Source organism: Mobula hypostoma, chromosome 1, assembly GCF_963921235.1.
Source record: "Mobula hypostoma chromosome 1, sMobHyp1.1, whole genome shotgun sequence".
Taxonomy (NCBI): Eukaryota; Metazoa; Chordata; class Chondrichthyes; order Myliobatiformes; family Myliobatidae; genus Mobula; species Mobula hypostoma.
In genome coordinates, this window is record NC_086097.1 from 251,141,089 (window position 1) to 251,155,679 (window position 14,591).

At 43.3% G+C, this 14,591-nt stretch overlaps 1 protein-coding gene across 2 annotated transcripts in view; it reads right to left on the reverse strand.

Moving 5' to 3' along the window:
* Nucleotides 1–1,908: 1,908 nt before the first annotated feature.
* The window catches only part of virma (vir like m6A methyltransferase associated), a 136,739-nt gene continuing 124,056 nt past the window's right edge, over nucleotides 1,909–14,591 (reverse strand). The window contains exons 23-26 of one of the 2 annotated variants that reach the window (XM_063067157.1): nucleotides 12,006–12,065; nucleotides 4,547–4,609; nucleotides 3,976–4,110; nucleotides 1,909–2,243 (exon numbers count right to left, since the gene is read on the reverse strand). In XM_063067157.1, the coding sequence (XP_062923227.1) occupies nucleotides 2,107–2,243; nucleotides 3,976–4,110; nucleotides 4,547–4,609; nucleotides 12,006–12,065 (395 nt within the window). In that variant the 3' untranslated portion in view covers nucleotides 1,909–2,106. The remainder of the gene's footprint in view (nucleotides 2,244–3,975; nucleotides 4,111–4,546; nucleotides 4,610–12,005; nucleotides 12,066–14,591) is intronic. The other variant, XM_063067165.1, reaches the window with a different exon arrangement.

Below are 14,591 nucleotides of genomic sequence, written 5' to 3' on the forward strand. Positions count from 1 at the left end.
GACTACATTCTAATTAAGAATGTTCTTATTAATTGTTAATGTGGATATCACCAGTGAGGATGTAAAGGTACATTATTTATTTCACGTCCGTTTGGAGTAATGTGGGTGATAGATTTCCTTAAGTAAAGAACCTTAGTGAATCTGTTTTGACAATGAGAATTCTGCAGTGAATATTCATCAATAAATCACCAAATTAATCAAACTCAGTTTTACAATATGCCAAGTTGGAATTTGAACTCTTGGCCAAGGATCTGGAGTGAAATTACCTGTGGTACACACACACTTGAATTCAACACCAGGAGCCCGTTCCACTTCTTCATAAGATCATGACTGACCGAGTTGTAAACTTGACTCTGCATTCCTGCCCGGTTTGTTCCATTTCATCCCTTGTTACTCAATCCTAAGCAATTAGATTGTCACCTAAGCAATCCACTTCTAATAAACATGAGAAAAAATAGACTCAAACTTTTGTGAGAGTGAGTTTGGCCTCCGTTAGTTGGGATATTGCATCCTAGCTGTCTAGATATGCAAGCTTGGGCAGTACGATATGGAGGGAAGCTGTTGCCCATGTAGCAAGCTGTCCCTCTCCACACATCTGATGAACCCAAAGGAACAGCACAGACTGATACAGTTTGGCACCAGTGGCATCCCAGAAGTTGCCAGTCAGTGTTTAACTCACCATAGGACTGCCTTAGGGACTCTAGCTGCAGATTTCTTCCTCAAGGTTTACTCCCCAAGGGTGGGTATAGCCATAAGGCATCAGAGGTTTGAGAACCAAGTTTTCCTTCTCCTAGATGAGCTACCAACCATGGCTGACAAGTTCCATGTGCCCAAAGCGACTGGTTTTAAGGCATCAGTATCCCACCTTTGACCCTTCTGTATAACACACAAATTATGGTCAGGTCACTCGGCTGAGTGCTACTGGTACCATGTAACCCAGTACTACCTGTCGCATGGTCGGGTGGTCGGCGACTAAACCGGCTCCCCCACCAGGCTTGCCTGGTGAGGAGGGTGGCTAGACACCCTGCAGGACGGAAAACAAGACCTCTCAAAGGGCAGGTGAACCCTCTCGTAGGGTCAACGGCCATCTAGCAAACACGTGCCGTGAAGCGCGGAAAGGGCATCCCTTGCATCGAAGCTTGGTCTGGCCATTCACTGCAACAGAACTCCCCCCAGCCGTCTTGGACCCCACCATGCTGCTGGATCCGGGAGGGGAAGTCGAAAGGGTGGATCTGGACCTGTGCAACCCCCTACTCGCGTAAAATCCACTCACGCACACGCTGTTCCTTTCTGAGGAGTTGGGTATCCTCAACTCGCACCCACTGACTGACTGAAAGGAACCATCATCATCCCATGGGATGGATAGCCAGAGAGAGAGATAACACACAAATGCTGAAGGAACTGAGCAGGTCAGGCAGCATCTATGGAAAGGAATAAACAGTGAAGACCCTCGGCTGGAAACTTCGACAGTTTATTCCCTTCCATAGGTGCTGCCTGACCTGCTGAGTTCCTCCAGCATTTTGTGTGTGTTGCTCTGGATTTCCACCATCTGCAGAATCTCTTGTGGTTACCACTTGAGTATATCTCGTACCAATGCACTAAATGTCCTACTTTAAAAACTTCCAGTTTTAAAGTACATTGCTGAGTCATAAACACAAGGTACATACGTAAGGGCATCAAAAGTTATGGGAAGAAGGGAGGAGAATGGGTTCCTTTCCAGACCTGATGAAGGGTCTTGGCCCAAAATACCAAATCTTTATTCCTTTCCATCGATGCTTCATGAGCTGCTCCAGCATTTTGTGTGTGTTAATATGCTCAAATGAAATTCGTGAAACCGCTTTTGTTCAATACACAGGATCTCATCAATTATGAAATACAACTTTTTGATCAAGTTTATTAAAATTTCAACAATTATAAAAGAACAACATCTTCCAAATTTTTTCAACAAAAATAACCACTTCTTTCAACTAAATCTCACTGCCAGAATTTACTGGTGTCAAACGTTGGTCCGTCAGTGCCATGTACTCCACTACAGAATCTCTCACAACTTCACCGTCTTGAGTGGGTAAACATTTAATTGTTCACGGATGAAGAGAAAATCTCCATTTAACGAGTAAATGATCGCACGTGTCTTCCCCTTCCACTACTTCCTCCACTGAACTTCCCTCGGGAGCCACCTCCTCCCCACGATGGCCCCGCTCCTCGACCTCTTGATGCACGGTCACGGGGACTCTGTCGATAACCTGGAACAACAAACACTCGTCAGCTAACGATTGCCAAACATGTATTATTAAAATAGAGCAGCAAGTAAAGCATGTTACAACTTCTAACATGCTATAGTTGTTAACCATTTTGAGATGCCTTTTTGTTAATAGATCATTTAACTGTGTAAATTATATCAAAAGCCTCTTTGGAACGTACTTTTTCATAAACTCAGAATCAGGTTTTTTTTTATCACCGATGCAACGTGGAAGTTGTTCTTTTGCAGCAGCAATACAGTTGCAATACATGGTTGGGTTGAGTTGTTCTCCTATCTTGGCAATTTACTTGCCAATGTTTCGTCACCATACGAGAAGACATCATCAGTGTGCTGTTAATTGTGGTGTGTCCTCAATACTTGGCCTTTATATACTTATCAATCAGCTGATTGGTCGTCATTTCAGAAACTCTATTGTGATGTGGGGAGGAAATTTCATCACTGATTGGTTGTGTGGTGAACTTCATGCCTCAGTAATTTTGCCTGCATTAGCTCATAAATTAGATAAGATCTACGTGTTTGTTTACAGAATTGTTCACAGAAAACCACGCCTCATGGAATTCTCTTGCATGCTGCATGTCTTCTTGCTCCACGACTTTCACTGATGCCCAGTCAAATCTCTGCCCCTCTCGATTTTCATGGGTAGAGACTAAGGAGAGCTGGTCATGCCACTTTACAGCCAGTTGATGTTTAGGGATCCTTAGATAGTTTTCTCACAGTTTGGCCGACAACTGAGTTTCTGACATGATGACCAATCAGCTGATTGACAAATATATAAAGGCCATGCATTTGCAGCTCGCACCTCACCACAATTAAACGCACCTCACCACAATTAAAAGCACACTGAGGATGTCATCTCCTATGGTGACAAAACATTTGCAAGTAAATTGCCAAGATCGAAGAAAAACTCAACCCAACCATCAATATTTTCCAAATTATTTTCAAAACATATACACATATATAAATTAAAATAACCACTTTTTAATAATGTTATTTCAATTGTAAATATATGCTGATATTTATGTATTTATGCACATTTCATTCCATATATGCAGTTCTCACTTTATTTTTATATAATTCTTTATTCTGTATCACTGTCGAATGCTGTTTTTTGTTGCAAGTCACATCCTGACCAGCACACCACAGCAGATTCTTAATACATGTAAATATATACGGCAACTAAAGCTAATCTTTGATCGTTATCTTTGTCTCTGGCCATAAGAAGTTTAAACGCTTCTATGTAGTAAGTTATCCATGAGTTTGTATACAACACCTGTTCGTTAGATTTTCATTTATCTATTCATGTTAAGGAATGGCAGAGTGGAGATACGTCTCTACCAAAGGAAGTGTAAGGCGTTCCTATCCTCTGCTAGCCTGCAGGTCTTGCTTGGACAAGGTGTAGCACCTGCTTAGCCCCTGATCAGGGTCACCTGAAACCATGGGAACAGGTGATGGATGGTTGTATGAGCAGATATTGCATATCACAAGTCCTGGTTATGTGACAATCTCTGAAGAGTATTGATAATGGCTGGAGTCACCCGTCTTGTAAAGACACAGTCCAGAAGAAGGCAATGGCAAACCACTTCTGTAGAAACATTTTCCAAGAACAATCATGGTCATGGAAGATCATGATTGGCAGGTCATATGACAGGGCACATAACGAACAAACAGCTCATATTAAATATGTACTTGCACAGGTAGACAGATTACAGTCGTACCTGCAGACGGCTGTCTGGATGGAAGTGCTTTGTTAAAGTTGCCCTGAGCCCCTCTGTTTTCACTGTAGATGATCCGGGGGCTGTTTTGTGCATTCCAGCCTGAGCCGCGCCCTCCTTCACGTCGGCTGTAACTTCCTACAAGGGAAAAGGAAACAGCTGTTCAAAGACCAGACCAGAAACAACTAATGGACACACAGTGCTTTAGAAGAGAGAACAGAAACTACAGCTGAAAAGAGCTGCCTCAATGCCTAATGTTTGTAACGAGTGTCCCTTCACCATGCAATCATTAAATACAGACAGAGCAGGGCTTCCCGAGGGGGTGGGGAAATGGCACGTTTTAAAAGGTCAAAGAAGCCACGAGAAGACAAACAGCTATGCACAGAGGAGTGGGAGATTGATTTACAAGCCAAACCATCGCATGCTTCCCACTATTATCCTGGGTAAGTAGCACTGCAATGGGCTTCCTTCCACAGAAGGAGGACACCATCTTTTCTGTTGCATTTTCTTGACTTTTGTTAACAGTTAAATACTGTGCAAACAGAGAGAAGTAGGAAATGTAGTATTATAGTACCCCGTTCATCCTGACTTTTTGCTGCATAAAAAGGGCTTGAAATACCAGCGCACAAATGAAACTCTGTAGAAATGAAAGGGACTTTAAAAAAATTGCTTATTCATCAGAAAGCACAATTTTGATACTGTTAAATTCACAAAATAATCTGCAGGTGAAACATTTTAGCAGCAGTGACAAACGCTTGCAGGGAGCTTGGCAGTTTTGAATCTGATATTTACAAGCAGAGTGGGAATTAAATTATTTACAGGGCAGGATGCAAATTCATGTTAGCATGTATGTTATTTTTCTCTAGAATGTTATTTTGCATTGCTGGAAGACGTATTGAATGGAGTATTGTAGGCAGTTTTGGGCCCCTTAAGGATGTGCTGGCATTAGTGAGGGTCCAGAGAACATTTACACGAATGCTCCCAGGAATGGAAGGGTTAACATACAAGGAATATTTGATGGTTCTGGGCCTATACACTGGAATTTAGAAGAATGGGGGAGGGGGGAAATCACATTGAAACCTACAGTTTCTAGGAGCAGAAGGCACAACCTCAGAATAGATGGACATGCATTTAGAACAGTGGTTAGCAGCAGTTTGCTTAGCAGGGGGGGTGAATCTGTAGAATTCATTGCCAGAGGTGCCTACAGAGGCCCTATCATTGGGTATATTTAAAGTGGAGATTGATAGATTCTTGATTTTCTAGAACCTATCAACCTGATCTGGAAAAGATTTGATTTGATCTTGAAAACCTTGGTTTTCGAGAGATACTGAGAAGCTGGTTAGGAGAAAGGAGGTGCACAGCAGGTACAGGCAGGTAGGAACAACTGAGGCACCTGAGTATAAGAAATGCAATAGAACACTTAAGGAAGAAATCAGAAGGGCTAAAAGATATGAGCTTGCTTGAGCAGGCAAGGTGAAGAAGCGTAGGAGCTTCTACAAACATATGAAGAGCAAGGGAGGTCTTAAGTGGATTTTTTGCATCTGTATTTACTCAGGAGATGGCCACAGGAGTCTATAGATGTGAGGAAGTGCAGTGGCGACACAGATTACAGAGGAGGTGTTTGCAATCTTGAGGCAAATTAAGGTAGATAAATCTCCGGGGCCCGACAAGCTGTTCCCTCAGACCCCATGGGAGACTAGTGGAGAAATTGCAGGGCCCTAGCGGAAATACTTACAACATCCTTAGCCATAGCTGAGGTGCTGGAGGACTGGAGAATAGTTAATGTTATTCTGTTGTTTAAGAAACTCTTAAGAATAGCCAGGAAATTATAGGTTGGTGAATAGTGGCAAAGCTATTGGAAGGTATTCTAAGGGACCAGAATACAAGGGGTAGTCAATATGGCTTGTGTATGGCAGGTCGTGTCTAACCAACCTTATAGAGCTTTTCAAGGAAGGTACCAGGAAAGTTGATAAAGGCAGGCAGTGGCTGTTGTCTACTTAGACTTTAGCAAGGTCCCGCATGGGAGATTGGTCAAGAAGCTTCAGTCGCTTGGCATTCGAGAAGAGGTAGTAAACTGGATTAGATATTGGTTTCGCAGAAGAAGCTACAGAGTCTTTGTAGATGGCTGCCTCTCTGACTGTAGGCCCTTGACCAGTGGTGTGCTGCACGAATCGGTGCTGGTTCCATTGCTGTTTGCCATCTATATCCACAATCTGGATGATAATGTGGTAAACTGGATCAACAGAATAGCCGACAACACCATGATCCGGGGGGAAAGGTGAGGGTGGAGAGTGAGGGAGACTACCAAAGCTTAATGTGGGTTCTGGACTAGATGGGAAATGGGCTGAAAAATGGCAGATGGAATTTAATGTAGACAAGTGTGAGGTGTTGCACTTTGGGAGGCCCAGCCAGGGTAGGTCTTACATGGTAAGAGGTAGGACACTGAGGAGTGCGGTAGAACAGAGGGACCTGGGAATACAAATCCATAATTCCTCGAAGGTGGTGTCACAGGTAGATAAGCTCATGAAGCATCCCACTCACCCTGCTCAGGGACTGTTTGCCCCACTCCCATCAGGGAGGAGGCTACAAAGCATCTACACCAGAATCACCAGACTCAAAAAGTTACTTTCCTTAAGCATTAAGGCTGATCAACACCTCCACCCACTAACCCACCCCTCCACACCCCCAACCACCATTACTTTATCATTTCCAGTCAGTCACCTTATGTACAGACACTCCTGTGCCTTCAGTCACTTTATGGACATTCAATCTATGTATATAAGCTATCTTATTTATTTACTTGACATACAGTGCAGAATAGGCCATTCTGGCCCTTCGAGTTGCACCATCCAGTGACCCCTGATTTGGAATGTGGGAGGAAAGCTGAGCACCCGGAGGAAACCCATGCAGCCACAGGGAGAACGTACAAATTCCTCACAGGCAGTGCTGGGAATTGAAGCTGGGTTGCTGGCACTGTAAACCATTGTGCTGACCACTACGCTACCATGCCCCCTCAAATTATGTATTTATATTTATTGTGCTTTTTATTATTGTGTTTTTTATTATTGAGCTCTTTATCTTATTGTGTTTTTTGTGTGCTATTTATTTACTTTGTTCCCCTTCACTTGTGTACTGGAAAAGACAATAAACATAGCCATAGTCATACTTTATTGATCCCAGGGGGAAATTGGTTGGAAACAATCTTGAAACTACACACAGGGACTTTGGGTATGGATCCTGTTGGACAAATTTATCCAAAGCACAGGCCATGTAGACATTTCTGGAACCAGGAAGAATTTATTAATAGTATCACTCTCGGAGAATGACATTCCTCACACATCTTTATCCAGCCTTCTATCTGCACAACAAATTGTAGCAAAATATCACATTTCCATACACAGACTTTAGAACTATTCAGTCAGTGAGTGCACAAGTGAGTAATGCCAAGCAGATCCACTGCTGTTTGTCATCCAAATCAACGATCTGGGTGATAATGTGGTAAACTGGATCAGAAAATTTGCGGATGACACCAAGATTGGGGGTGCAATGGACATCGAGGAAGATTATCATGGCTTGCAGAGGGACCTGGATCATCTGGAAAAATGGGCAGAAAAACGGCAGATAGAATTTAATGCAGACAAGGTGAGGTGTTGCACTTTGGGCAGACAAACTAGGGTAAGACTTACATAGTGAACAATGGTACACTGAGGAGTGATATAGATCAGAGCAATCTGTGAATATAGATCCATAATTCATTGAAAGTTGCATCACAGGTAGATAGGGTCATAAAGAGAGCTTTTGGCACATTGGTGAGGCCAGTTCTGGAGTATTATGTGCAGTTTTGGTCACCTACCTGCAGAACAGAATGAAAATTTACAAGTCCCTTGTCAGGACTGCAGGACCCAAGTTATAGGGAAAGATTGAATAGGATAGGGCTTTATTTCCTGGTGCAAAGGAAAATGAGATGAGATTTGACAGAGGTATACAAAATGATGAGGGATAAATGTAAACAGTCTTTTTCCACTGAAGTCAGGTGAAACTGGAACTAGAGGTCATGAGTTAAGGGTGAAAGGTGAAATGAGCTGCCAGTGGGTGGTGGATGCAGGTTCAATTTCACCCTTTTAAGAGAAATTTGTTTAAAAGTACATGGATGGGAGGGGTATGAAGGGCTATGGTCCAGTGGTCCAGGTGCAGGTCAATGGGACGAGGCAGATGAATACTTTGGCATGGACTAGAAGGGCTGAAGGGCCTGTTTCTGAGCTGTAGTGTTCTATGACCTCATATATTTCCCTCTAACAACTCTAAAGGCAGAGCATACACTGCTGACCAAACTTCATAAGTGAAAATTCTCCAAATATCTCCATCAGAATCCTTTAAAACTAGAAGTTTGACCCAAGTCTTCCCTTATCCAGTGGAAATAATTCTGTTTTAATTGATTATCCCTCTACCCAATTCTCCCGCCTTCTCTCCCTAACCTTTGATGCTCTAACTAATCAAGAACCTGTCAACCTCCGCTTTAAATTTCCCAATGACTTGGCCCCCACAGCCGTTTGAGGCAATGAATTCTACAGATTCACTTTTCACTACCTCACTCTTTTTTAATATACAGTATTTCTGTTTTTGCACTTTTTAAAATAATCTATTCAATATACGTAACATACATCAAAGTTGCTGGTGAACGCAGCAGGCCAGGCAGCATCTATAGGAAGAGGCGCAGTCGACGTTTCAGGCCGAGACCCTTCGTCAGGACTGGTCAGGATTGCTTGAATTTCCAGCATCTGCAGAATTCCTGTTGTTTTTATTCAATATACGTAATTGATTTGTTTATTCATTATGTTTTATTTTATTATTTTTTTTCTCTGTGCTAGATTGTGTATTGCATTGAACTGCTGTTGCTAAGTTAACAAATTTCATGTCACATGCCGGTGATAATAAACCTGATTCTGATTCTGAGATTCACCATTCTCTGGCTAAAGAAATTCCTCCTTTTCTCGCAAACATGAGGAATTCTGCACATGCTGGAAATTCAAGCAACACACATCAAAGTTGCTGGTGAACACAGCAGGCCACGCAGCATCTCTAGGAAGAGGTACCGTCGACGTTTCAGGCCGAGACCCTTCATCAGGACTAACTGAAGGGTCTCGGCCTGAAACGTCGACTGTACCTCTTCCTAGAGATGCTGCCTGGCCTGCTGTGTTCACCAGCAACTTTGATGTGTGTTCCTCCTTTTTTCTGTTCTAAATTGACATCCCTCTATTCTGAGGTTGTGTCTTAAGACTCACCACTACAGGAAACATCTTCTCCACGTCCACCCTACCTAGGCCACAATGAGATTCTCCTTTGTTCTTCCAAATTCCAGGGAGTAGAGCTGTCAAATGCTCTTCCTTCATTAACTCTTTCCTTCCCAGGATCATTTTCGTGAACCTCCTCTAGATGCTCTCCAATGGCAGCTCATCTTTTCTTAGATAAGGAGTCCAAAACTGCTCACAATACTCTCAGTACAATCTGACCAATGCCTTATAAAGCCTCAGCATTACATCTTGGCTTTTATATTCTACTCCTCGCAAAATAAAAGCTAACATTATATAGTAAAATTAGAGAACACCACAGGAATTGGACTTTATGATCAAAACTGTAAAAATGCGAGATTCAAGTATTATTTTCATTTCCATTCACTAAATTACAATGAACTGAGGTGAAATTAGTTCAGGCTTAGAACCCATAGCAACCCAGCCTAAATCTCAACTGCCCGGGGACAAAAGGGTTAACATTGAGGAGCATTTGATGGCTCTGGGCCTGTGCTCAGTAGAGTTTAGAAGAATGGGGTGGTGGGGGGGGGGGGTGATCTCATTGAAACCTATCCAATAGTGAAAGGCCTCAACAGAATGGATGTGGAAAGGATGTTTCCTATAGTGGGGGAGGCTGGACCAGAGGGCACACCTTCAGAATAGAAGAATGTCTATTTAGAACAGAGATGAGGAGGAATTTCTTTAGTCAGAGGGTGACGAGTCTGTGCAATTCATTGCAACAGATGGCTGAGGAGGCCAAGTCATTGGATATATTTAAAGTGGAAGTTAATAGGATCTTGATTAGGCAGGGCACAAAAGGTTTTGGGGAGAAAGCAGAAGAATGGGATTGAGAGAGATAAATCGGCTGTTATCAAAGGCAGAACAGTCTTGATGACCCTAACTCTGACCCTATCCGTTATGACCTTATGGTCTTAATGTCACCAGTTTATTATTTCATCAGCCACCAAATCAGTAGGAGGCACAAGGATCAGTCAGTCGGCACACTCAGAGTTCAAGCCATGGGGTCCCATCATTGGCTAGTCCAGGGGTCGAAACTGAAGATCATGCTCGAAAGCTGATCAGAAGTCCCAAAGTCTTAGCCCATGGATGAAGCCTGCAGGGCTGGAGACCTGTGCTATAGTTGGAGAGCTGTCCGTGTGTGTGGGTGGGAGGGGGAGGGGGAGGGACATTGCTTTGCTGCTGTTGTTGTGTTCTCTGTTGTTCTGCTGAACATTGTGGCCATGCTTATTTAACGCCGGAATGTGTGGCAACATGTGCGGGCTGCCCCCAGCACATCTACGGGTGTGTAGCTTGTTAGCGCAAACAAGACATTTCACTGCAAGTGTCCATGTACGTGAAAAATCAGAATCTGAAATGTATATAGTTTTGAATTTGAAAAAGAATTTTGGAAAATCGGACAATTTAACATAGAGTAACACACACAAAATGCTGGAAGAACTCAGCAGGTCAGGCAGCATCTATGCAGGGTCAATGTTTCTCACCGAGACCCTTCATCAGGGTTGGAAAGGAAGGGGAAATGCCAGAATAAGGTGGTGTGGGGGGAGGGGAGTGAGGACAAACTAGAAGGTGAAGTCAGATGGGTACGGTTGTCATATTCAGGCAATTCAAATGGTAATTTGAATGTCAAAGCTGGTAGAAAGATGTTTGTTCTGGAGCCACATTATGTAGTAACCCGAGCTTATGAATCATTTCATTTTAGTTATTTTTTAGTGATACAGTACAGAATAGACCCTTCTAGCCCTTCGGGTCACACAGCCGCAGCAACCCTCCCAAAGGCAAAGCCCTCCCCACATCTACAAGCACAGCTGTCGTAGGAAAGCAGCATCCAACACCAGGAACCCCCACTATCCAGCCCATGTTCTCTTCTCACTGCTGCCATCAAGGAAGAGGTACAGAAACCTCAGGATTCACACCACCAGATTCAGTAACATTTATTACCCCTCAAGCATCAGGCTCTTGAACCAAACGGGATAACTTCACTAAACCCACACTGAACTGTTTCCACAACCTATGAACTCACTTTCAAGGGACTCTTCATCTCATGTACTTGGACACTACCTCATTTTTTTAATATACAGTATTTCTGTTTTTGCACATTTAAAAAAATCTATTTAATATATGTAATTGATTTACTTGTTTATTTATTATGATGTTTTATTTTATTTATTATCTTTTTTCTCTCTCTGCTAGATTATGTATTGCATTGAACTGCTGCTGCTAAGTTAACAAATTTCACGTCACATGCTGGTGATAATAAACCTGATTCTGATTTATTATTATAATATTTGTTTTTTTCTTTTTGTATTTGCAGTTTGTTGTCTTGTGCACATTGGTTGTTTGTCCATCTTGTGTGTATTTTTTCACTGACTATTGTGTTTCTTTGTATTTACTGTGAAAGCTCACAAGATAATGAATCTCAGGGTTGTATAAGGTGATATACATGTACTTTGATAATAAATTGACTTTGAATTAATCAAATTTAATATCATTAGTCAGGGATGGATTAAGCCCCTTTACACCAATAACCATTATGGATGGAATAAGGTATAGGAGCAATTACAGTCAAACACCTAATACAAGGAAAGATACTTATTGCCCAAATAAACTCTGATAAATTTAACTATGATTAATAATCATAACTGATAGCCAGTTACAAATTCTTTCGACTGGACACTTGAAACAATGTGTTACCCCATATGCAGATTTAGATGACAAATTACTTACGATTTCTAGTGCTGGGGTGCAGTAGTCCTACAGCATGAGCTGGAATAAAAGGCAGACCTTCTACAGAGAGACAGAGTAAAAAGATTAATAAGTGCAGCATATGTGTTGCACCTAACTTAACCCTACAGTCACTGAATGAAAATATTGCATCTTCCTGAGCTAAAACATGGATATAACTTAGCAATTGGTCATCATAAGTATTCTCCAATCATTTATAACTGGCACTTTACACCACTTTAAACTGCAATGGCAATTAAAGTGACACCAATTTACAAAGTAACATTCACACAACATGCTGGAAGAACTCAACAGATCAGGCAGCATCTATGGAAAGGAATAAAGTGTCCACTCAAGACCCTTCCTTTCTACACTGGGTGAGGACTCTTGACCCGAAATATCAGTCCTTTATTCCTTTCCAAAGATGCTACCTGACCTGTTGAGTTCCTCCAGCATCTTCTGTATGTTACACTGGATTTCCAGCATCTGCAAAATCCAGAAGACCAATGAATGCATCCTCCAAATTGTTTACCAACATACAACTGTGGTTCCATGTATTTTTCCCTTAAAAGTTAATTTGTTTTTGTGGTTGAAAAGTATTTAGATATACAGTGGATTCCAGTTAATTGGGGAATCAGTTAATCGGGGTAGCTATTTATTTGGGCCAACGCTGAGAAAACAAAAATTAAGAAAATAGCTGGGATTCCCTTAATATATTTGGGACATTATTCTGCTTAATTGGGGCAGGAGACTGTTGTCAGTTTGTAACTGGCTTCAGCCACATGCACTTAGGCCATAAGACATAGGAGCAGAAGTAGGCCATTCAGCCTATCAAGTCTGCTCCGCCATTCAATCATGGGCTGATCCAATTCTTCCAGTAATCCCCACTCCTCTGCCTTCACCCCATACCTTTCGATGCCCTAGCTAATCAAGAACCTATCTATCTCTGCCTTAAACTGTGAAGGAAGGCAGTTTTTGTTTTAAAACTTGGAGTGCCAGAAGGGCGAGACTGCGCAGGCGCGTGACGTCAGCAGGACCGCGCGGAGAGTTTAAAAAGGCGACCAACCTATACAGCGGGCAGCTGTCGGAGCGGGCAGCGGAGTGAGCGGTACCAGAGTGTAGGGCTTTGGCTTCAACGGGCTTCAGCGGTAAACGGGAAGAGGTGAGAGCAAAGCACCAACTCTTTTTTCTCTCCCCCCCCCACCCCTTTCGCAAATCAGCCCGGACAGACAGGAACAGCAGGGCTCTCACAGCTAACGGCTTAAAAAGTTTGTCTGTTTGGCGAGGTAAGTGGGCGAATAGACTTATTTTTCCTGTTTCATTCGTGTAGAATTAGATAGCATGCCTGCAGGGTTAGTGCTTTGTTCAGGGTGTCAGATGTGGGAATCCTGGGAGACCTCCAGCCTCCCTGATGGCCACATCTGCGCCAGGTGCACCGAGTTGCAGCTCCTCAGAGACCGTGTTAGGGATCTGGAGCTGCAGCTTGATGACCTACTGCTTATCAGGGAAAGTGAAGAGGTGATAGACCGGAGCTACAGGGAAGTAGTCATCCCGAGGCTACAGGAGTCAGAACACTGGGTCACTGTCAAGCGAGGGAATGGAAATGCCCGGATAGTGGAGAGCACCCCTGTGGCTGTCCCCCTCAGCAACAAATATCTTGTTCTGGATGCTGTTGAGGGGGATGACCTGACAGGGGATGCCCACGGTGACCGGGTCTCTGGCACTGAGCCTGGCACTGTTGTGCAGGACAGAAGGAGGGAGAAGAGAAATGCGGTAGTCGTGGGGGATTCCATAGTCAGGGGAACAGACAGGAGATTCTGTGAGCCTGACAGAGATACCCGCATGGTGTGTTGCCTCCCAGGTGCCAGGGTACGGGATGTCTCGGATCGGGTCCTGAATATTCTAAAGGGGGAGGGTGAGCAGCCAGTTGTCTTGGTACATGTTGGTACTAATGACATAGATAGGACAAAGGAGGAGGTCCTGAAGAGAGATTTCCAGGAGTTAGGAAGGAAGCTGAGAAGCAGGACCTCCAGGGTAGTAATCTCCGGATTGCTACCTGTGCCACGTGCTAGCGAGGGCAAGAGTAGTCGGATCAGGCAGATGAATGCCTGGCTGAGGGACTGGTGTAGGGGGCAGGGCTTCAGATTCTTGGATAATTGGGATCTCTTCTGGGGAAAGTATGACCTGTTCAAAAAGGACAGGTTACACCTGAACCCGAAGGGGACCAATCTCCTGGCGGGCAAGTTTAATAGAGCTGTTAGGGAGGGTTTAAACTAATTTGGCAGGGGGGTGGGAAACGGAATGATAGAGCAGAGGAAGGGGAAAACAGAAATAAGTCTAAGATAGTGAGCAGTAAAGATGTCAGGAAAGACAGGCAGGTGATGGGGCAAATGTGTAGCCATTGGGGTGAGTTGCAGTGCAATAAAGTTGCAGTGAAATCAAAGCAAAAAGTATCAAATACTGGTCTTAAGGTGTTGTACTTAAATGCACGCAGCATAAGGAATAAGGTGGATGATCTTGTTGTACAGCTACAGATTGGCAGGTATGATATTGTGGCCATCACTGAGACCTGGCTAAAGGATGCATGTC